We start from the raw sequence: 21,865 nt of genomic DNA on the forward strand, positions 1-21,865 counted from the left end.
GGGGTCCAGTTCATCTGGTTCAAGAACAGAACTGACATGCAGCATCGTGATTTCCAAGGCTTCCCTTTAAAGACAAAAATCACTCTCATGCATATCAAGCACATCTCCTCTTCAAAAGTCAACTTTCTCTAGAAATGGGGCATGCAGAACTGCATCACAAATTAGTCAAATAATTCCTGGGAGCCCCAGTTCTCCCCAGAGAGGGGTTGCTTTAAGCCGGTCCCGATGCTCAAACAAGCACTAAAGGCAGGTGGCAGCAGAGACCACTTGGGAGGGACTGTCCTGCAGGGCTGGCGTGAGCTGACAGGGGCTGGGATCTCAACAAGGTCACTGACTTTCCTCTGGCTGGTCAGACACTGAATCTGAGGAATGGTATCGTCATTCACCTGTCCCCAGGATCAGACCCTGCATGGACTGTAGCCTGCCAGACTCCTCTGTCCATGGAATCTTCCAGGCAAGAATACTGGGCTGGGTTGCCATTTCCTTCTCCAGGGCATCTTCCTGAATCAGGGATCAAACCTGAGTCTCCTGCATTGGCAGGTGTTTTCTTTACCACTGAGCCACCTGGGAACCCCTTTCTTCTGGGTACAAGATGATAAATATGTTCTAAAACTGATTGTGGTGATGGCGGCACAACTCTGTGGATATACTAAAAACCACTTACCTGTACACTTTAAATGAATTCTATGTCACTAAAGCTGGTAGTGAAAAAATTCTCCACAGGCTCCTACTGGCTTGAGAGTACAATTCAAAGCTCTTGACGGGGTCTCCTCCACCCCAACTGCAAGCAGCTGCCGTGCACTCCAGAAACTGCAAACCACTGGTTACTTCTTTGATGAGTGAGAACTTACAATTGTCTTTCCATGACATTCCTGCTGTCCTGCCCCACCAACACATCTGGTGAACCCAGACTCCCCTCAAGATTCAGGTTCGAAATCAAACGAGAATGTGTCTTAATGACCTGGGTTTTCGCGGTGACTTTCTCTACTCTAGACAAGCAAGAACATCTTTCCTAGTTCATCGAGACGTGGCAGGTTGCTCTCTATCAAACCTAAAGGCTCTGGCAGCAAGACTGCTGTGTATTTGAGCCCATGTGACTGCTTTAGATGGTTTTCTCTCTCTTCTTTATTTTCATGTAACCAGGAAGCAGCATAAATCAGGGATGAAGAATAACCATTCTGGGACTTCCCTAGTGGTCCAGTGGTTAAGACTCTGTGCTTCCACCACAGGGAGCACAGGTTAGATCCCCAGTCAGGGAACTAAGATTCCTGCACACTGCACAGTACAGTAAAAAAAAAAAACAACAACAAAACCAAAACAACTGCAAACAGGGTGATGAAAAGTAAGTGCAACAAAATTTGCCTCTTCAAAAACAAACAAACAAACAGCCAAGAAGAGTTCTGGGGTCAGCCTCTGGCCTTCATTAGTTAATGAACTAAGTCTAGTAACTTAACCATTCCCTGCCTCAGTTTCCTCAACAAACCCTGAGATGGGTCAACGGAAAAAAACTACATAAAAACAGTATTTATACCCTAAAATTATGACAACTAAGTGAGATTAAATGACGTAAAGGCACCAAGAATGTCTGGCACATATAAAGCACTAGAATAGTAGTTGTTATGATTAAAATATGATACACTTTTATTTAACATATTGATATAATTTTAGCAGCCTTTCTCTACTAATTCACTGCAAGTTTCTCTGACATTCATTCCTTCGTTCAATTTACTCAACAAGCATTTACCGGACGCTTAACACACAGAAGAAGTCATGGGTTCAGTTCAGTTCAGTCACTCAGTTGTGTCCAACTCTTTGCAACCCCATGAACTGCAGTACGCCAGGCCTCCCTGTCCATCAACAACTCCTGGAGTTTACCCAAACTCATGTCCATCGAGTTGGTGATGCCATCCAACAATCTCATCCTCTGTCGTCCCCTTCTTCTCCTGCCTTCAATCTTTCCCAACATCAGGGTCTTTTCAAATGAGTCAGCTCTTCGCATCAGGTGGCCAAAGTATTGGAGTTTCAGCTTTAACATCAGTCCTTCCTATGAACATTCAGGACTGATCACCTTTAGGATGAACTAGTTGGATCTCCTTGTAGTCCAAGGGACTCTCAAGAGTCTTCTCCAACATCACAGTTCAAAAGCATCAATTCTTCAGCACTCAGCTTTCTTCATATTCCAACTCTCACTTTCTCTCTCTAGTTGCAGCATGTGGACTTAGTTGCCCTTCGGTATGTGGGACCTTAGTTCCCCAATCAGGTATTGAACCCGCATCCCCTGCACTGGACAGCGGATGTTTTTAAAAAAAATTTTATTTTTGACATGAATACTGGAGAAATGATAGCCTTGACTATACAGACCTTTGTTGGCAAAGTAATGTTTCTGCTTTTGAATATGCTGTCTAGATTGGTCATAACTTTCCTGCCAAGGAGTAAGGATCTTTTAATTTCATGGCTGCAGTCACCATCTGCAGTGACTTTGGAGCCCAAAAAATAAAGTCTGACACTGTTTCCACATCTATTTCCCATGAAATGATGGGGCCAGATGCCATGATCTTTGTTTTCTGAATGTTGAGCTTTAAGCCAACTTTTTCACTCTCCTCTTTCACTTTCATCAAGAGGCTCTTTAGTTCCTCTTCACTTTCTGCCATAAGGGTGGTGTCATCTGCATATCTGAGGTGATTGATATTTCTCCCGGCAATCTTGATTCCAGCTTGTGCTTCTTTCAGCCCAGTGTTTCTCATGATGTACTCTGCATATAAGTTAAATAAGCAGGGTGACAATATACAGCCTTGATGTACACCTTTTCCTATTTGGAAACAGTCTGTTGTTCCATGTCTGGTTCTAACTGTTGCTTCCTGACCTGCATACAGATTTCTCAAGAGGCAGGTCAGGTGGTCTGGTATTCTCATCTCTTTCAGAATTTTCCACAGTTTATTGTGATCCACAGTCAAAGGCTTTGGCATAGAAATAGATGTTTTGGCAGAAATAGATGTTTTTTCTACAGCTCTCTTGCTTTTTCGATCATCCAGCGGATGTTGGCAATTTGATTTCTGGTTCCTCTGCCTTTTCTAAAACCAGTTTGAACATCTGGAAGCTCATGGTTCACATATTATTGAAGCCTGGCTTGGAGAATTTTGAGCATTACTTTACTAGCGTGTGAGATGAGTACAATTGTGTGGTAGTTTGAGCATTCTTTGGCATTGCCTTTCTTTGGGATTGGAATGAAAACTGACCTTTTCCAGTCCTGTGGCCACTGCTGAGTTTTCCAAATTTGCTGGCATATGGAGTGCAGCACTTTCACAGCATCATCTTTTAGGATTTGAAACAGCTCAACTGAAATTCCATCACCTCCATTAGCTTTGTTCATAGTGATGCTTCCGAAGGCCCACTTGACTTCACATTCCAGAATGTCTGGCTCTAGGTGAGTGATCACACCACTGTGATTATCTGGGTCGTGAAGATCTTTTTTGTACAGTTCTTTTGTGTTTTCTTGCCACCTCTTCTTAATATCTCCTGCTTCTGTTAGGTCCATACCATTTCTGTCTTTTACTGAGCCCATCTTTGCATGAAATGTTTCCTTGATATCTCCAATTTTCTTGAAGAGATCGCAAGTCTTTCCCATCTATTGTTTTCCTTTATTTCTCTGCACTGATCACTGAGGAAGGTTTTATCTCTCCTTGCTATTCTTTGGAACTCTGCATTCAGATGGGTATATCTTTCCTGTTCTCCTTTGCTTTTCGCTTCTCTTTTCATAGCTATTTGTCACATGTTAAGACTGTACATACTGTGATGGCTTAAGTAACTGTACCATGAGTGAGTATGCGTTATCTTGCTGTGTTCATTTTTTAAATTGTGGCTGTGCTGGGTCTTTGCTGTTACCCAGGGGCTCTCTCTAGTTGTAGCATGTGGACTTAGTTGCCCTTCAGTATGTGGGACCTTAGCTCCCCAATCAGGTATTGAACCCGTATCCCCTGCATTGGACAGCGGATGTTCTAAAAAAAAAAATTTATTTTTGACTGTGCTGGGTCTTCATTGCTTTGCTCAGGCTTTAGTTGCAGCAAGCGGGGGCCACTCTCTAGTTGTGGTATGCAGGCTTCTCATTGCAGTGGCTTCTTTTGTTGCAGACCATAGGCTCTAGGGTACATGGGCATCAGTAGTCGTGACTTTCAGGCCCTAGAGTCAGGGCTCAGCTGCTCCAAGGCACATGAGATCTTCCTGGACCAGGGATCAAGCCTGTGTCCCCTGCACTGGCAGGCAGATTCTCACCCAGTGGACCACCAGGGAAGTCTCTGTTATGTCTGTTTTACATCTAACTTGGTTATTCCCTTCTGCTGAATCCTTGCCCCTGTTCTGATGGAGCCATGATTCATTTATGCCAGCTTCCGTCTGCACTATCTTTTTTACAATGCTTCTCTGCCAAAGGAGAGGGAATATGCTAGTTCAGTTTACACTTTTGTTATGGAAAAAGAAAGATGGGGACGGAAAACTCAAAGAAGAAGGCAAACATCTGTATCTCTCTGAGGCCCTCTGGGACACCTTCGGGGTGGGGCTGTGATGCTCCCTGAGGAGCTTTCTAAGGTCTCAACAAGGAGACAAATGCTGGGGTGGCCAGAGGCTTCAGAGACCAGTCCTGCAGTCAAGTTTAAGAAAGAGACTGGAGCTCAGGCCCAACTCAGCACCATCAAGACACTGGGCTAGCCAAGAAGTCCCAGCCCATCCAGGATGTGGCCTCCTGGTCCACAAGCCCACAGCCCTCCTGGAGCTGAGGGTCAGCGTCTCTGAAAAAGGAACACCGATGTTGAGACCTAAAGCTTCAGACAGGACCTGCTGGGGGGAAAGGGGGACAGCCATGGTCCCTCAGATACCTGAGGGCAAGAACTGGGCCTGGTTGGGCCTGGCAGTGGGGCAGAGGGCAGTGAAGGGGCTGGAGGGGAAAGTAGATGGGGTGGGGAAGTGACCGACCAAGCGGAGTCCGGCTGGCTGTGGCCAACGGCGCTCTCACCTGCCCAGAGGCCACACCCCCTTCTCTTCTTACTAAGACCCCCTAACTTGTTCAGGAATCAGGCTGTGGTCCTGCAGTCTCAGGGAAGGTGACCTGAGGGAGGGTCACCAGGTCACTGGGTGTGACTCAGTCCTGCCCAGGTATAAGGAGGGTACCCAGGGAAGGTTCTCCCACAGGACTGTAGGGACTGTAGGGACCAGATGCTGAAAGCACCATGCTCGCCTGCACCTCCAGCGGGAAGGCAGAGGGGGTCTCAGAGCTGCCAGCCTTGAGCTGTGATATTACACTGCCTGGACCCCACCACCAGCCTCGACCCCCAGACTCCAGGTTATGGAGCAGAGTGCACATCCACCGACTGGAGTCCCGACACCAGGGTTTGCTCTCACTGTCTAAAGCACCAACTGGTCATGCTCACAGACCACCTGTCATTTCAGCCAGGGTCCAGGTCTCTCCATCCCTGTAGGGTCCTGTCTTCAGTCATGGTGACGGGGCCATTGACCTGCCACATCTTCTCTTGAATTCTGCTCTGGCCATTTGTGGCCAGTTGTTCCCCTAATCATTTTGTCTTGGTGACAACGCTGGTCACACAGTAATCATGTTACCTCTTATTTTCCTTGGCCACTCAGGCAAGTGCTTCTTTACAACCAACCCCCTTACCCCACTGGAGGAAATGCCTGAGTTTTGCAGGAGGAACTGAATTTCTACCTACACGTTGTCAACCTCAGGGGAAGAGAAAAATCAGTGTCTTCTTTTAAAACTTCTAGGTTCCAAGACTTATAAAAATTCTCCAGCTTGAAATCAAGATCCCAAACGACTAGAATCTTGACAAGTAGACCTAGGCTGCATTATAATCTAGAAAAACAAAGATGTGGTCCAACTCAACACTGCTGGCCAGCTAGGGAAGGCATGTGTGCGGTGGCGGGAGGCTAAGGCTTGAAGATTCTGTGGAAACAAGGGCCCCACCCCCACCCCCACCCCCCACCCCAGCCCCACGAAGCTGTGCACAGGCAGGTTGTACGACCACACAGTCAGCTGCCAGCAAAACTAGAAGGTGGAGGTCAGAGAAGCTGGAAGCCTGAAGATACTTGAACCCAGCTGAAGACGAAGAAATGAGAGGAAGAGAAAGCCTGTAAGACATCCACACCATTAACAACCAGAGAATCAGGTTGCAATGGACCATTCTTAAGGCAGATGAAGCAGGAAAGACAAACCCTCTGGGAGTTCAGGGCGTAATTTGTATCAGGAGAGTGACAGCCCCTGAAATGAGGTGGGAGGATGTTTTCAGTCCCTCTCAGCAAGGGACCCCAAAATCAGACCCAGAGCTCAGAGGAACTGGGAAATCAGAAGCCATCTGCCTATACCTGCTGCTCTGCTCTGAGGATGGGCAGAATATTATACAATTACCAGCGATCTTTACCAGAGAACTAAGTCCAGGCTGATTAAAGCATTATTTTTAAAAAACGAAAATAGTGATCATTTACTTGATCTTGGGTTGGGGAAGATCTTTCTGAGTGGAAATGGGGAGAGGAAAAGAAACGGAGACCAGATCTGAATGACCCAAAAGCTAGGTACCAAATGTCAGCAAGGGGTCCAGAACCCCCCACCCCATTGGTGGGATTACACCTGTGTCTTGCTGCTGGCAGCCAATCTGGCAAAGGCATGCAAAGTCTTTAAAACGGTCACACTCTTGACACAGTGAGTCAATGTCTAAGAATTTTTCCTAAGGAAATAATCAGAGAGAGATAAAAAATGACTTACACTATCAAAAGACTGGGAAAAAAAAATGAATGTTCAACAATAGGTGAGCAGTAAAGTACTTAGGAAATATTTCTAGAACAGCACACTATCTGGCCTTCAAAATCATGTTTCAAAGAATAGTGAACGAGAATGTGCTCACAAAACATCAGATTTTTTAAAAGTTAGTATGTATAGAATGATTTTTTAATTTGTGAGATAAACATATACACACATACGTTAGTACATCTGGAAGAAAACGCCAAAATAGTGGTTATATAATTGTATTACTTGGTGGGGAAACTTAGGATGATTTTAGTTTTCTGTTCCTAGATGCCCAAAGCATGGTAACCAGGAAACTGGATGTCTATCACTCACTCTTCAACACTTGGCTTACTGTCACCTCTTCCAGGCAGTCCTCCTGCACTACCCTCCCTTACCCATGTTATTCTAGGTGCTCCCCTGGGGACTGGACTCCGGACTGGCCTCTGCGATGTTCTTTATTCCTGCATCATCAGACTCACTGTATCCCCATGACACATTCCGCTACTGTAGCCAGAAATTGGGATGTCTCGTTGCTGCATGCCCGGTCTGTGTGGACTCTGACAGACCTTCAGGCTAGAGTGCTGGATTGTGAATGTAATTGAGTACCTGGTCCCCTGTGCCCTGTGCCTCTCAGGCCGAGAAGGACCAAGCAGACGAGGATGAGCAAACCTCAGCGAAGAGAAAGCTCCTTACCTTGGCCAGCAGGCCTGAAATGCGCTTCACCTCCCCATGTGCCTTCAGCAGCTCCTGCCTGAGCTCCGAGCAGGACTGCTCCAGCTGGTCCTTCTCGGCTCGAGCTACAGTCAGCATTTCCTGGACGTTGCAGCCCTCAGCCATGGGCCCCAGGGGGCTGGCCCCTCCAGTTTTCTGCTCCTCGTTCTCCAGGGAGGCCTGCAAAGACCCGTTCTCTACCTGGAGCCCTTCCACAGGAAGCTGACGTGCTGCTGGGATCTCAGCTGTGGGGCCGCCGCTGTGCCGCTCCGGTTCCAGGCGGGTGGTCAGCTCCCTGTTCTCCTCCTGCAGGTGCCGGACCAGCTCCAGGGCACCGCGGTGCTCCTCCTCGATGGCGCGCAGGCGGCACGTCAGCTGCTGCTGGATGCTCAGCAGCTTCTCGCGCTCGAAGCGGCCCTGCTCCAGAATCTCTGTGCACTTCTGCTCCAGCTCCAGGATCTTGCCTTCCTGGGCGCCAGGCTCCTCGCCCTTGACACGCTCCTGCAGGAGGGTCATAAGCTTCTCATTCTCCTGACTCAGCTGCTCCGCCCTCTCCCGGTGCTGATGGAAGGACGTTTCCAGGAGTGTCTTCTCGTCCGCCAGCTTCTCATTTTCAGCCGTCAGCTCCTGCACCATCTGCTGCTGGTCAGATAGCTCCTGCAGTGTGGCCTGCAGCTCCTCGGCCGTGCTGTGCTGGTTCTCCTCCATCCTGTGGATCTTCTCTGCCAGGGACGCCAAGGACAGCTCGCTCGCTGTGTTCGGGGAGCTGCCGGCTACCAAGCACTTGGAGCTCTTGACAAGGCTCCCGGCAGGGGACAGGGGCCCCAGGGTGTCTGCCGGGATGTGTTCGAAGTCAGAGGCATCCGGGGACAAGGAGGCCTTGGTGACATCACTGCTGGAAGAGCCTGATGTCCGCAGGGCACCCTCATGTGGGTTTTTTCTGTACGCATCAATTTCACCCAACGCCTCATTCCCCGTCGGGCTCCCGAAGCTGGACTCCTGAGTTATGGATGTCGGGCAGCTGCTGTCCCCGGTGTGACTTGCTCCCCCCTCTGAATCTGGGGAGTGCTCAAAATAAGTCAGTTTCTCTTTCAAGGCCCGGTTTTCTTCCTCGAGTTCTGCGAGCTCTTTCTGGAAGCTCTTGTTCTTCTCCTCAAGGGCTCGGATCAAAGGTTCCGAGTCACCTGGCAAGACTGACGTTCCGTCCACACTGGAGTCCAAAGCATTCCCGCCTTCACTGTCCTGAGTCCGTTTCTCCATCCATTTCTTGAGTTCACTTCGGAGCCTGTTGATCTCACTGTCTTTCTCTTTAGCTTCTGCCAAGAGCTCCCGGACCTGGGACTCGAGCACAGCCTTCTCTGCACCTTCATGCTCCAGCCGGGGTCTTGGGGGAGCAGCCCGCACGTGCTTGGTGGGGGTGGGCGTGCTTGAAGAGGTGGGGCTGATCGTCACTTTCCTTGAGTTGGAGGGACCGCGTGGCACAGTTCTGTCTCTTGAGACAGTGACGGCAAGTTCTCGAGGGGTGGGGATGCCTGTCCTCTTGGTGGCTGTCACGGCCCCTGAAGACAGAAGAGACCAGTGAAACAGAGCGAGCACTTTTATGAAGGAAACCCAGTAACTTCAGCTCTCAGGGCATGTGGGCAGCATGGCTGCCACTCTTCCTCCATGGCATCCTCCCTGAAGTTCCTACCCAGCTCCAACTGGGGCTTCTGCACCCCTGCCCCCAGCCCTGTGCTTCAGCAGAGCTGACGCCATGCTGAGCTACTCAGCATCACCCCGTCCCCAGCAATGGCTGCTGGCTCAAAGCACACACCCACAGTCAAGGTCAACAAGACACCAGGAGAGGTTCCTGGGTGAGCATCTAAACATACTGGTCGCGGGTGAGTCTGGGGATGGCTGGCAACCATCACTGCAGGAGGAAGGTGAGGATGCAGAGAAGAAAGAAGGAACCAAGCTCTTAGTGGCGCTGCAGAGCTGTGGGTCAGTCAACCTGAGGCTGGCCCTCCAACTGCACAAGCCAACAGTCACCTTTCGTAAGTCACCTTAAACTAGGTTTTCTGTAACTTGAAACATAATACAACTGAATTGACGGTTCTGGCAACTAAGCAAAATACAGGATCGCTGTGAATTTTTAAATAAACACTCAAAAAATGTATCATTCCCATTCTGACTGAACAAATTTCATGAAGAAATCAGAAGACCCAAATAATATTGTACTAGGCACAGGCTGATCTGATTCAATGACCTATTGTTTTTAACTAAGTGGGAATACTGTGCTCATTTGTATTCACAAAGAAACAAGAACCAACACGATGAGGGCCCAGCACATTCATCTGTAGTACAGTTTTCAATGCCAAACAGATTTACATAATGTGGAAATGATACAGAATTTAGAACTTACAATAGAAAATGTAAGGAATTTATTTTCATCTATACTACCACAGTTATTTTTTAACCTTCACCTATACTACATTTTAAATTTTCACTTATACTGTTTACTATGGAAAATGTCAAAAAAGAAATCTAGAGGTGAAAACTCAGATATCAATCTCCTAAATGCTCCAGAAATGAAACCCACCTCGGAGGTTAAAGTATAAAATGAAAAATTTGGCCGTCTTACAAACTCAAAGGTGTGTGATGAATCAAGGCCGACTGCAGCAACTTACACAGCAATGGACCGTGGACCGGAGGCCTCTGCTGTGCAGGGAGGGTTGGGGGCAGGGACCCATCCACAGCCTGGCAGAGGCCCCAGCCAGCCGAGGCAGAAGCAGGAACCACTGTGGTGAAACAGCTCTGAACCCACTGCCAAGACAGCCACTAAGTCATGAGCAACTGTGTCTCCCAGTGCCCCGGAATCCGAGGGGGTGATGTGGAGGCAGACGGTGGACACTGCTGAGCGTCTGACGGCCGGATGCCTCTAAAACATTGACATGATGAAGGCTAAGCTGTCGTAGTCATATAGAGTTAAGATTCAGGTTTTTAAGTTAACCTTTTCAAATTACCAGGCTTCCCTGGTAGCTCAGAGGGTAAAGAGTCTGCCCGCAATGCAGAAGACCCGGGTTCGATCCCTGGGTCAGGAAGATCCCCTGGAGAAGGTAATGGCAACCTACTCCAGCACTCTTGCCTGGAAAATCCCATGGACAGAGGAGCCTGGCAGGCTATAGTCCTTGGGGTTGCAAAGAGTCAGACACAACTGAGCGACTTCAGTTCACTTTCCAAATTAAATTACTGGAAAGCTAAGAGCACAGTAACACACGTGTGATGCATGGCTGTGTCCTGGTGCCTCTGGTACACCACAATAAATGCTCAGTGAAGAAAAGATGTGTTTAAATATCCTTGTAAAGTGAAGACTGAAATCCCTAAGCAATAAACCTTTTCGTCACACAGGTCTTCTGGAGTGAAGTGACCTTGACAAGGACCGGAATGAAAACTGGGGGATCCCTAAAGTTTCAGCCTACTGACAGTGAGGACATGCAACCCTGAATATCCAGGGCTGACTGTCATGGCATCTGCATTCCTGACAACGCCACTAACGCCAGGCTCCTTTCAGCTGTCTGTCGACTGGGAAGAATGATGTGGACAGTAGCAGCTCACCTCTGCCATCGTGGCAGCGGCAGCTTCGCTTCTTCCTCTTGCTGACAGTCTCAGTCTGTCTGCCGCTTGGGTGTTACTTATGCCTTATCTAAACTACTAGGAATTTGTTTACATCAAATCCAAGTCCATTTATGAATGACACCCAGTTGTAGATTATAAAGCACACAATCCAGCTGTACTTTCATAACATCTATTCTTTTTTGGTTCTCGCTGCTTTATCATCACTTGACGATCAACGTACTTGCCTCCTTATCTTCTTTAAAAGGCTCTTCCCATCTCTGGACACATCTTTTCAGAAACTATCATTAGCTGAGCATAAGTTGAGAGTGCTGCTAAAATTCACCACTGGACCAAACTAAAGTGGTATTACTCCCCGCTCTGCATCAAGACACCCCATCACGGCCACTGGCAGGGTTGGGGGGCAAGTTCCCCAGCTTACCACGTCATAAGCCAGAAGGGTTCTTCCTCCCAGTCTCCTTTAAGAACTGAGTTTAGAGGCGTCACCTCAGAGCCATCCAGCCGCTGAGCAGGGAGATAGCCAGGGTGGCTGGAGCCTAGGCTGATGGGCGGGGCCCGGCATGGCGGGCACCCTTATGTCTTTCCTCTTCTGATCACTGCTTATTTGTGCCGAGGATGGCTGTCCAGCTACAAGAAGTTAAAATAAAAGCAAGCTCTGCCTAATACAATAATATTTTTAAACCATGTTTGACATGTTACATTTCACAACACCAGAGGAGAAACTGTATTTGTGGCTGATCACAGGTGCATCAAAGTGTGTGTCACAGACACACACACAAGGAGGGGAGAGGACGCGTAGGACAGGGAGTGCTGAGCTGGTCAACAGTGAGCAGTTCTCCTGATTCTTTTTTACGTTATATTTATGCCATAAAGTAAGAAAAAGGGAACACAAGGAACTACTCTGTGGTGACCTAAGTGCAAAGGAAATCTGAAAAAGATAGGATGTATGTATACAAATGGCTGATTCAGTTTGCTGTACAGCAGAAACTGACAACACTGTAAAGCAACTATACTCCAATAAAACTTAAAAAAAAAAAGAGGGAAAAATCCTATCATAACAATACACAGAGAGAAAATGGGATGGGAAAAAAGCCTTTCCATAGAACAAAAAGCATGTTTAAAATAAACAACAGTGCAGTCATTTAAATTATTGATAAGGTTTTAAGCAGTGGTTCTCATGAGCTGAAGATAAAACATTTTCAGTCTCTTTCTGATTTCCTCATCTTACCCAAAGAATCTGTTCCTGGGGCTGCTCTGTGTGACTTGCGTCGGGTAGGGGGAAAGGGTGGCAATTCTGAAGTAAACCATTAACCTTTCATTTATTCACCAAGGATTCGAGTCCTGCTCTACAGAGACACACAATTCACAAGATTGCATGCCGCCTGCCTGATCTCCTAACACAAGCAGACTCGCTCATTCTATCTCTAAAAATCTAAAACTACCAGGTTATTCTGTATTATAACTCTTTATAACCTTTTTATAAAAAATAAGATAATATACTTAAAAAAATATTTATTTTTCTTTACTTGGCTGCGCCAGGTCTTAGTTGAGGCATGTGGGATCTTAGTTCCCTGACCAGGGATGGACCCCAGGCACCCTACACTGGGAGCACAGAGTCTTAGCCACCAGGGAAGTCCTTTCATAATCTTCTTCTTGGAAAATTCCAGTAATTTCTTTACTGTCAAATCTAATCTCCCCAGACGACTCATCCGTTTCCGCTCTTGGCTGGTGGCTCACTTTTGAGAATCTTTGCTCTCTGCACTCACAAAATATTCTGACAGTGGCACCAGACATCTTTCAGTTTCCCCCATCAGAGAAGAACATATTTAAAGCCTCCTTCCTCCTTTCTTTTTGTAACCAGCGAGGCAGTCATGCAGATGTATTAATTAGCTTTGAGAGGGTCTCCATGTTTTTCCTTTCCTTTCAGTCTGACTCTACTCCAGGTCCTTGAAACATTCCATTGAAATTTCTGAAACATTCTCACAGGTCTTCCTGGTTCCAGCCTCCTCAACCTGTAAGATGTTCTGGATCCATATCCCTATTTTCTGTCCCAGACTCTATACGTATTTCCCGTCAAACGTCTTCCTGTGGTTTCAAGGTCACTCATAATCGCCAGCCACAGCCAACCGTACTCATCATTTGGGCCTTTCTGCTCCCCACAACCCTCACTGAACTCTTGCCAGTGTCCCCAGGGTCCCCAATACACCTGTGACTTGTGGAAATGTCATTCCCTTCCCACTGGATCCTTCTAACCAGCATTTAAACACACTCAATTCTCTTCAGTTAAGACACTTGCACCCAATGTTCACTGCAGCACTATTCACAATAGCCAAGACATGGAAACAACCTAAATGTCCATCAACAGATGACTGGATAAAGAACAGCGTATGTGAATGTGAAAGTGACTCAGCCTGTCTGACTCTTTGCAACCCCATGGACTATACAATCCATGGAATTCTTCAGGCCAGAATACTGGAGTGGGTAGCCTTTCCCTTCTGCAGGGCATCTTCCTAACCCAGGGATCAAACCCAAGTCTCCGCATTGCAGGTGGATTCTTTACCAGCTGAGCCACAAGGGAAGCCCAAGAATACTGGAGTGGGTAGCCTATCCCTTCTCCAGCAGATCTTCCCAACCCAGGAATTGAACAGGGGTCTCCTGCATTGCAGGCAGATTCTTTACCAACTGAGCTATCAGGGAAGCCCCATGTGTATACACACAATGGAATATTACTCGGCCATAAAAAAGAACAAAATAATGCCATTTGTAGCAACATGGGAAAGACTGAAGGCAAAAGGAGCAGAGGGCAGCAGAGGATAAGATGGTTGGATAGCATCACTGACTCAATAGACATGAATCTGAGCAAACTCTGGGAGACAGTGAAGAACAGGGAAGCCTGGTGTGCTGTAGTCCATGGGGTCACCAAGAGTCAAACATGACTTAGCAACTGAGCAACAACAAGCAACATGGATGGACCTAGAGACTGTCATACTGAGTGAAGTCAGTCAGACAGAAAAAGACAAATATGTTAATATCACTTACATGTGGAATCTAAAAAAATTACAAATGAATTTATTTACAAAACAGAAATAGACTCACAGACATAGAAAACAAACTTATGGTTACCAGGGGGAAGCAAGGGAGGGGGGCAGAAGGATAAATTAGGAGCTTAACTGAAACATACCATTATATATAAAATAGATAAATAGCAAGGACCTACTGTATAGCACAAGGAACTATAGTCACTATCTTGTATTAATAATAACCTATAATGGAAAAGAATCTGAAAAAGAATAGATATATTTATACGTATAACTGAATCACTTTGCTTACACCTGAAACTAACATTGTAAATCAACTAGACTCTAATAAAAGAAAAAAAAAAAAAAAGAATTAAAAAAAAAGAGTTTCTGAGTCCACACCTTCCTTTAGCTAGTCTCTGATCTGTCCCTACCTGTCCCAGCAGAATCCGGCCCCACAATGTACTTCCAGGTTGTCTGCATTTCTTCCCCCTCATCCCCTCCTCGGCCCATTCCCATTACTCAATCAAACACTGTCTGCTGAGCTTATCAGTGGCTTCCACTGCAACATCCAATGCAGTGGGTATTTCTAATCCTCTCAGCAGGGCTGCAACAATACTGTCCTTTTTGACATGGGTCTCTGATGTCATACTGACCTAGTTCTCTCTGACCTCAGCAGCCACCCCATGTGGCCCCCCACCCCCTACTCTCTGCATGCTGGAATTCTTCAGATCCAGGTCCTGGGCCAATCCCCTTCTCGTATTACAAGTATTTTCCTGGTGCTTCTACTCAATCCCATGAGCTTAAACACCACCTGTATTCTGATGACTCTCACATCAACTCTCTTATATGGATCTCTCCTCTGACAACATATGAACATCAAACTACTCACTTGATAAGCATAATTGAATTACCACAAAAATAGCTCAAACTAGATAAAAGGGAGAAAGAAAAGCTAGGAAAGTGTGAACAATGTGTAAAGGCCCTGGAGTACATGGAGGGGCTGATAAGAAGGCTAATGGCCACAGGGTGCTCAGTGCAGGTCTCACCATTGAAATTCAAGGTTACACACATTCAATAAAACAAGGCCAGGATGCTATGAAAAAGTAAAGGAAAAAGCTCTAGCTCTCAAAAAGTTTAAATATGTTTGTCAAATTAAAAGATTCAATGGAAGGAACACAATGCAAAATGAAGGAATTCTCTCAATGTGTACAAGAAAACGGAAACAAGATGAAAATCGAAAAGATAAACATGGAGGGCCAAACCAGGTAATCAAATAATCAATTAATAAAAATTCCAGAACTACAGATGAGTGGAAACAGAGCAAAGGAAATAATCAAAGAGCTGACGTAAGACAATTCCCCAAATTTGAGGAAGGTGTCGATAGAATTTATGTCAGGCAAAACAAAGAACAGACCCACAAGGAGATAGATAAATATTTTTAAAGTTTCAGAACACCAAGAATGTGTAAAAGTTTGGGGAAGGGGTGTGAACTGAGAATGAGCCTGGACATCATCATGTATTGGGTTGGCCAAAGAGTTTGTTCAGGTTTTCCAAAAGATGTTACAGAAAAGCCTGAATGAACTTTTTGGCCAACCCAGTATTCAGTTCAGTTCAGTTCAGTTCAGTTGCTCAGTCATGTCCGACTCTTTGCAACCCCATGAATCACAGCATGCCAGGCCTCCCTGTCCATCACCAACTCCCGGAGTTCACTCAGACTCATGCCCATAGAAGGCAACAAAGCAAATGCCTACAGAGTTCGGTGGGAAAATGATTTTTAACCTCGATTTCTACACCCAACCAAACTACAAATCAATCAGAAAGGTAGAAAACACATGTCAAGACATGCACAGACTCAGAAAATTAAAACTGCTAACACCTTTTCTGAGGAAGTTATTCGAGGATGTGCTCCAGGAAACAATGAAGCAAACCAAACAGAAGAAGATGAGTCATCATCCAGGAAGCCTGGCCTTATCAGAGGAAAGCAGTCAAGGGAAGTCTCAGATGGTATCCATGAAGCAAGTCTGGAGAACAATCCATGCTGGGTTGAGAGGATAAAGTGTCTAAGAAGGGAGGTTTCTTTAATAGAACACCTCATTGGAAGAAGCGTTGGTGGGGGTGGGGGGAATGAGGATATAATAAAAATAGTGAAAAAACAGAAACCTCACAAAAACAAGAAACTGCATAAAGGTAACAAAATCATAGCACACGACTGCACTCTGCAGGGAAGCCTATCTTGCTGGTGTTCAGGCCCTATGTCCAGCTGTTTGTAACCCTATAGACTGCAGCACACCAGGCCTCCCTGTCCCTCACTATCTCCCGGAGTTTGCCCAAGTTCATGTCCATTGAATCAGTGATGCTATCCAATCATCTCATCCTCTGCTGCCTCTTCTCCTTTTATCCTCAATCTTTCTCAAAAGCTTATCTTTGTAGTCATAATAACATTGCTACTGCTACTGCTGCTAAGTCACTTCAGTCATGTCTGACTCTGTGCGACCCCACAGATGGCAGCCCACTGGGCTCCCCCATCCCTGGGATTCTCCAGGCAAGAACACTAGAGTGGGTTGCCATTTCCTTCTCCAATGCATGAAAGTGAAAAGTGAAAGTGAAGTCGCTCAGTCATGTCCGACTCTTAGCGACCCCATGGACGGCAGCCCACTAGGCTCTTCCGCCCGTGGGATTTTCCAGGCAAGAGTACTGGAGTGGGGTGCCATTGCCTTCTCCCATAATAACATTAGTACTACTTAAATTTACCTATACCAAAGTAGGAAAGACTGTTTTATACAACATTTGAATACTATCATCCTTGTTAGAAAAAAAAAAAAAATTAAAGTACCAATAGAAGAAATTAAGAGGTAGAAGACCAGGTGAAGAAAGCTGGTAGAAAGCATTTTCTGGTTGTGACAACAATTTCCAACCTCATCTCATAAATGGAGCATCAAAGAGACTAAATGTAGTTGGCAAAACAAGAAAAAAAGATGAACTACATTATTAAAATTAAAACCAGTGATATGACACTGGGAGGAGGCAAAAGGTTATGAGTTAAATTCTCACCTATCATTGTCAGAAGATGAGCCCCCTAGGTCAACAGCAAGAACAACAACAACAACGAAACCACCCATCTGTCTTCGCAAGTGGCTGTACTTGCGAAATGTCTACATGTGAAAAACTAAAAAACAGCAATGTCAATAGAATGATTAGACAGGCCACAGACTAGGAGGAAAAAAATCTGCAACAGACCTATCTGATAAAGGACTGTTAGCCAAAACACACAAAGAACTCAACAATAAGAAAATGACCAACCTAATTAATGGGCAAAATATCTGAACAGAAACCTCACCAAGGAAGATAAACAGACAGCAAAGAAGCAGGTGAAGAGATGCTCATACATCATTAGGGAACTGCAAATTAAAACAAGGAGATACGACTGCACACCTATTTTAGAGTTGCTAAAGCCCGAAACACAACACCAAATGCTGGTCTGGATGTGGAGCAACAGGAAGTTGTACTTCTACTGGTGGGAACACAAAATTGTACAGCCACTTGCAAAGACAGATGGCTGGTTTCTTTGTTGTTGTTGTTCTTGCTGTTGACCTAGGGGGCTCATCTTCTGACATCATATCTTATTGCCTTTTCTTACCGTCCATGGGGTTCTTCAGGCAAGAATACTGGAGTGGGTTGCCATTTCCTTCTTCAGAGGACCACATATTGTCAGAACTCTTCACTATGACCTGTCCATCTTGGGTGGCCCTGCATGGCATGGCTCATAGTTTCATGGAGTCAGTTACACAAGCCCCTTCAACACGTCAGCAATTGTACTTCTTGGTATTTCCTCAATTGAGTTGAAAACTTACATCCACACGAAAACCTCTAAGTGGATACTGATAGCAGCTTTAGTCATAGATGCCAAAACCTGGAAGCAACCAAGATGTCCTTCAGTGGGTGAATGGCTAAACTGTGGTACATCAGCCAGTGGAACATTAATCAGCGCTAAAAAGAAATGAGCTGCCAAGCCGTGAAAAGACACAGAAGAACCTTAAATGCTTAAGATTAAGTGAACGAGCCCAATTTGAAAAAGCTACATTCTGTGTCATTCCAATATGACACTCTGGAAAAAACAAAACTATGGAGATACTGAAAAGATCAGTGATTGCCAGGATTTTAAAGGAAGGGGGTGGGAACAGGCAGGGCGGGGAGGATTTTTATTTGTTTGGCTCTAGTTGTATCTAGTTGCTGCATGCAGAATCTAAAGTTCCCAGTTGTTCAGTTGCTAAGTCGTGTCTAATTCTTTGTGATCCCAATGGACTGTAGCCCGCCAGGATCCGTCTAAGGGATTTCTCTGGCAAGAATACTGGAGTGGGTTGCCATTTCTTCCTCCAGGGGATCTTCCTGACCCAGGGATCAAACCCGCATCTCCTGCATTGCAGGCGGATTCTTTACCACTGAGCCACTCAGTTCAGTTCAGTTCAGTCGCTCAGTCGGGTCCGACTCTTTGAGACCCCGTGAATCACAGCACGCCAGGCCTCCCTGTCCATCACCAACTCCCGGAGTTCAATCACACTCACGTCCATCGAGTCAGTGATGCCATCCAGCCATCTCAGCCTCTGTCGTCCCCTTCTCCTTCTGCCCCCAATCCCTCCCAGCTCAGTGTCTTTTCCAATGAGTCAACTCTTCCCATGAGGTGGCCAAAGTATTGGAGTTTCAGCTTTAGCATCATTCCTTCCAAAGAAATCCCAGGGTTGATCTCCTTCAGAATGGACTGGTTGGATCTCCTTGAAGTTGCAAGGGACTCTCAAGAGTCTTCTCCAACACCACAGTTCAAAACCATCAATTCTTTGGTGCTCAGCCTTCTTCACAGTCCAACTCTCACATCCATACATGACCACAGGAAAAACCATAGCCTTGACTAGACGGACCTTAGTTGGCAAAGTAATGTCTCTGCTTTTGAATATACTATCTAGGTTGGTCGTAACTTTTCTTCCAAGGAGTAAATGTCTTTTAATTTCATGGCTGCAATCACCATCAGTGATTCTGGAGCCCAAAAAAATAAAGTCTGACACTGTTTCCATTGTTTCCCCATCTATTTCCCATGAAGTGATGGGGCCAGATGCCATGATCTTCGTTTTCTGAATATTGAGCTTTAAGCCAACTTTTTCACTCTCCTCTTTCATTTTCATCAAGAGGCTCTTTAGTTCTTCTTCACTTTCTGCCATAAGGGTGGTGCCATCTGCATATCTGAGGTGATTGATATTTCTCCCGGCAATCTTGATTCCAGCTTGTGCTTCTTCCAGCCCAGCGTTTCTCATGATGTACTCTGCATAGAAGTTAAATAAGCAGGGTGACAATATACAGCCTTGATGTACACCTTTTCCTATTTGGAACCAGTCTGTTGTTCCATGTCCGGTTCTAACTGCTGCTTCCTGACCTGCATACAGATTTCTCAACAGGCAGGTCAGATGGTCTGGTATTCCCATCTCTTTCAGAATTTTCCACAGTTTATTGTGATCCACAGTCAAAGGCTTTGGTATAGTCAATAAAGCAGAAATAGATGTTTTTCTGGAACTCTCTTGCTTTTTCCATGATCCAGCGGATGTTGGCAATTTGATCTCTGGTTCCTCTGCCTTTTCTAAAACCAGTTTGAACATCTGGAAGCTCACGGTTCACATATTATTGAAGCCTGGCTTGGAGAATTTTGAGCATTACTTTACTAGCGTGTGAGATGAGTGCAACTGTGCGGTGGTTTGAGCATTCTTTGGCATTGCCTTTCTTTGGGATTGGAATGAAAACTGACCTTTTCCAGTCCTGTGGCTACTGTTGAGTTTTCCAAATTTGCTGGCATATTGAGTGCAGCACTTTCACAGCATCATCTTTCAGGATTTGAAACAGCTCAACTGGAATTCCATCACCTCCACTAGCTTTGTTTGTAGTGATGCTTTCTAAGGCCCACTTGACTTCACATTCCAGTATGTCTGGCTCTAGCCCTTTCACAGTAAAGGTCTTGCCCTATTTCACTATTTAACCGGTGCATCTCCTACTTTGTTAATAAGATTTAAGGAAAAGAAATGCGAGTGTTTGTGGATGCTGTGGAAGCCGGTAACCTGCAGCTGGTTTTATAGGCAGTGCTGGTCCTTTGGACTTAGAACAAATGAGATAAAACATGAAAGCCTGAGGCAACTCAAGCAGTGCCATAAGGAATTGGGTCTCTTATTGCATCTCCAGCTCCACCTCACCTGTGGTAGGAAGTATTTCCATGGGCTGCCTTTTGCAGAGTCTCAATAGTTTTTCCTAGAGATTCACACATTCCTCACATTAAAGTTCACAGAAACTCCCTTTGCAAAGCAAACAGAGGAAAAAAATACACATAAGTGAGCCAAACTACTTGCTCATCTTGCTTCCTTCACTAAAGACAACCAGTACAGCCTACATTCAGAGACGATTTCTGCAACCAGATACATGTTTTGTCTCATCTTCATTTTTCTTTTTCCAGAACAAGAATTAATTTTGCTCACGGTCCACTTGATCAGCAACTCGGGTAGAGTCTAAAAAACACCCGTAAATCTGCATTCTTCTCCTTCCCAAAGACCCACTCTGGACCTCAGCCACCACGCACGGAGCTCCAGAACCAGGGGGCTTCTGAACAAAAGACCCCTAACATTAAGAGGGGGCTCTGGCCTGAAGGAGGCCAGAGGCCACAGTGGCCGCTCTGTGTTGGGTTCAAAGCAAGATGGGGCAGGAGACAGAGCAGCAGTGTTTGGAGAAGAGCTTCTTGCAGGCAGCCCACATGGCGCTCAGTTCGTTGTCTCCAGGAGGAGCCAGAATGCAAACCACCACTGGATGGGCTGCTCCAGCAGACTGGCTGAAAGGGGCAACAGCAGCTGGTTTCCACTGAGACCAAAGTGGCCTGGGATTTGCTCTGCAGGACACGTGGGCCTCCGGATCCACTGTGCAGGTCAAATGCCAGCCTTCCCACCTGACCCGAGGGTTGGCACCTCCACACAGGAATCCCCCAGCACCCTTGGTGTCTCCAGGCAGCAAACACTGAGTGAGGAGGATGGGGGTGGTGGAGCTTTGGTGAAAGCAAAGACTTGCCCCTCCTTGGGCAGTAGAGATGGTAAAAGATGGACTCTATGAGGCTTGACGCAGAGCAGAATGACCCATCCTGGATCACTATTTACCTCTAATTCTCTAAAATGGGGTTTCCCTGGTGGCTCAGAGAGTAAAGAATCTATCTGCCAAAGCAGGAGACCTAGGTTCAATCCCTAGGTCAGGAAGATCCCCTGAAGGAGGGAATGGCAACCCAATCCTGTATTCTTGCCTGCGAAATCCCATGGACAGAGGAGCCTGGTGGGCTGCAGTCCTTGGGGGGGCGGGTCACAAAGAGTCTGACATGATTGAGTGACTAAACACTAATACTTCTCTGAAATGAGACATGTGGCTTTATCTCACAGTGGTCACTGAGAAACTTCCAAGTTCCACCATTACAAGGGATGAAATTTACCTGAATTTGCAAGTGGAGCAACAAGAGAATTAGGTCAACTGGGCAAGCTGAATCCTATTTACTTGAATTAGCATCACTTTTTTCTTTTCTTTTTTTTAAACCACCCATAGGTTAAAACATACAAAGGCGCTGTCCACATTCTTTAAACTGGAGTTCACCATGTAGGCAGTTACAACAGTTCTTTACATTGTGGGGCACTTTGGTTCTCAAAGCATTTCCTACATAATATGAGGTTCACAAAAG

At 46.1% G+C, this 21,865-nt stretch overlaps 1 protein-coding gene across 1 annotated transcript in view; it reads right to left on the bottom strand.

The window, feature by feature from the left end:
* The window catches only part of SPECC1 (sperm antigen with calponin homology and coiled-coil domains 1), a 147,704-nt gene that overhangs the window by 63,653 nt on the left and 62,186 nt on the right, over window positions 1–21,865 (bottom strand). The window contains exon 3 of the mRNA XM_052658497.1: window positions 7,478–9,054. Within this exon, the coding sequence (XP_052514457.1) occupies window positions 7,478–9,054 (1,577 nt within the window). The remainder of the gene's footprint in view (window positions 1–7,477; window positions 9,055–21,865) is intronic.

Source organism: Budorcas taxicolor, chromosome 19 (assembly GCF_023091745.1).
Source record: "Budorcas taxicolor isolate Tak-1 chromosome 19, Takin1.1, whole genome shotgun sequence".
Taxonomy (NCBI): Eukaryota; Metazoa; Chordata; class Mammalia; order Artiodactyla; family Bovidae; genus Budorcas; species Budorcas taxicolor.